The sequence below is a fragment of the Naegleria gruberi genome (assembly GCF_000004985.1).
Source record: "Naegleria gruberi genomic scaffold NAEGRscaffold_1105, whole genome shotgun sequence".
In the NCBI taxonomy this organism is placed as follows: domain Eukaryota; phylum Heterolobosea; class Eutetramitea; order Acrasida; family Naegleriidae; genus Naegleria; species Naegleria gruberi.
Genome location: NW_003162730.1, coordinates 75 through 1,356, shown reverse-complemented (window position 1 = coordinate 1,356; position 1,282 = coordinate 75). Strand labels below are relative to the sequence as shown.

Here is a 1,282-nt window from a genome sequence, read left to right as displayed (position 1 = left end):
TTGTGAATTGTGCAAATGTATTGATCAATGTTAAAGATATACCAACAGATTCTGTAATAGAGATATCTGGTGATAATCCAGTTACTATGATTATTCCAAGTAGAAATTATACAGCACCCATTGGTTTAAAAATTGATGGAGCCAAAAAATTCGTCAATTCTGCTATGGGATGTAAAATTTATTCGTTGAAGGTTTCATTGGACAAACCTTACTACAGAGGAAATACTTCTGATAGAACAGATATTCAAAACATTTACTTTGGATATCGTGCTAGATACAGAACATTGGATAATAGATGTATCGGTGTTGGTTCTGGTTGGGGTTTGTATCCTTATGCTGACGGTGCTGAAAGTGTTTGCAATTGTTCAATGATATTCACAGTGTTTCATACAGGATTTGGATTCTTGGATAATTCAACAATTCCTGATCAATATTATCCTTTGACAATTAGTATCACACCAAGTTTCAAGAATTACAAAAATGACCCATATTACTATTGCACTGTTGACTCAATTTCTTGTTCGAAACAATACTGCACATGCACAAAAGAAGGAGGCAATAATTTTGACGAAAGTCATTTTTATTTCCCTCCAGTGAATCCATCAACTAGGAGTGTTTCATTAGCTTTTACGATTTCACAAAATATTTATTTAACTATAGTTTTATTGATTTTCTTCATTTTGTATTTAGAATAAATCATGAATTCTTTTCCTTGCTTGTTTGAGAAGAATTAAAGTTTAAATCCAGATAAAAAGTGGGATGATTTCAAAAGCCAAACATAATATTGGATTCGTTATAAAAATTTCGCGGTCTACAGGATTCGAACCTGTGCGGGTCGCCCCAATTGATTTCTAGTCAATCACCTTAACCACTCGGTCAAGACCGCTTCATATATTTGAAATCTTGTTTCCTGATATATTTATTATTAGTTGTGTTTTTGCGATTTATTTTGGACTGTAATTCGTTGTAAGCGAAGAAGAATAGACGAAGTTGATTTAGAAAATGAATTGAAATACTTTTAAATGATGCAATTTAAAAACTATCCATATCTGAAAAAGAACTGTCTGAGGGAATGTATCGAGATTGATGACTTTCTGGGATGTGATACATTCCATCATCATACTCTTCATCCTCACTGTAAGGATAGTTTTCATCATCATCACCAAATGAGGAGCCATCTTGGTAGAAATGACTATGTGGTACATGTTTCTTCTGTTCCAATTCCATAATTTTCAGTGAATATTCATAACTAGAGGGAAGATCAAAATCAATGGATGGGGAT

The 1,282-nt window shown here is 32.9% G+C and overlaps 1 protein-coding gene and 1 non-coding gene across 2 annotated transcripts; one reads left to right on the top strand and one right to left on the bottom strand.

Annotated features, from left to right (window-relative positions):
* Window positions 1–86: 86 nt before the first annotated feature.
* NAEGRDRAFT_77068 (uncharacterized protein) lies at window positions 87–695 on the top strand (the record flags this gene model as incomplete). The annotated part of the gene is made up of 1 exon (XM_002667976.1): window positions 87–695. The coding sequence occupies one exon, from the start codon at window positions 87–89 to the stop codon at window positions 693–695; it is 609 nt and encodes a 202-aa protein (XP_002668022.1).
* A 110-nt stretch (window positions 696–805) lies between these two features.
* NAEGRDRAFT_t911 lies at window positions 806–886 on the bottom strand. The gene has a single exon. It is a non-coding gene; the product is annotated as a tRNA-Ser (tRNA).
* Window positions 887–1,282: the final 396 nt, after the last annotated feature.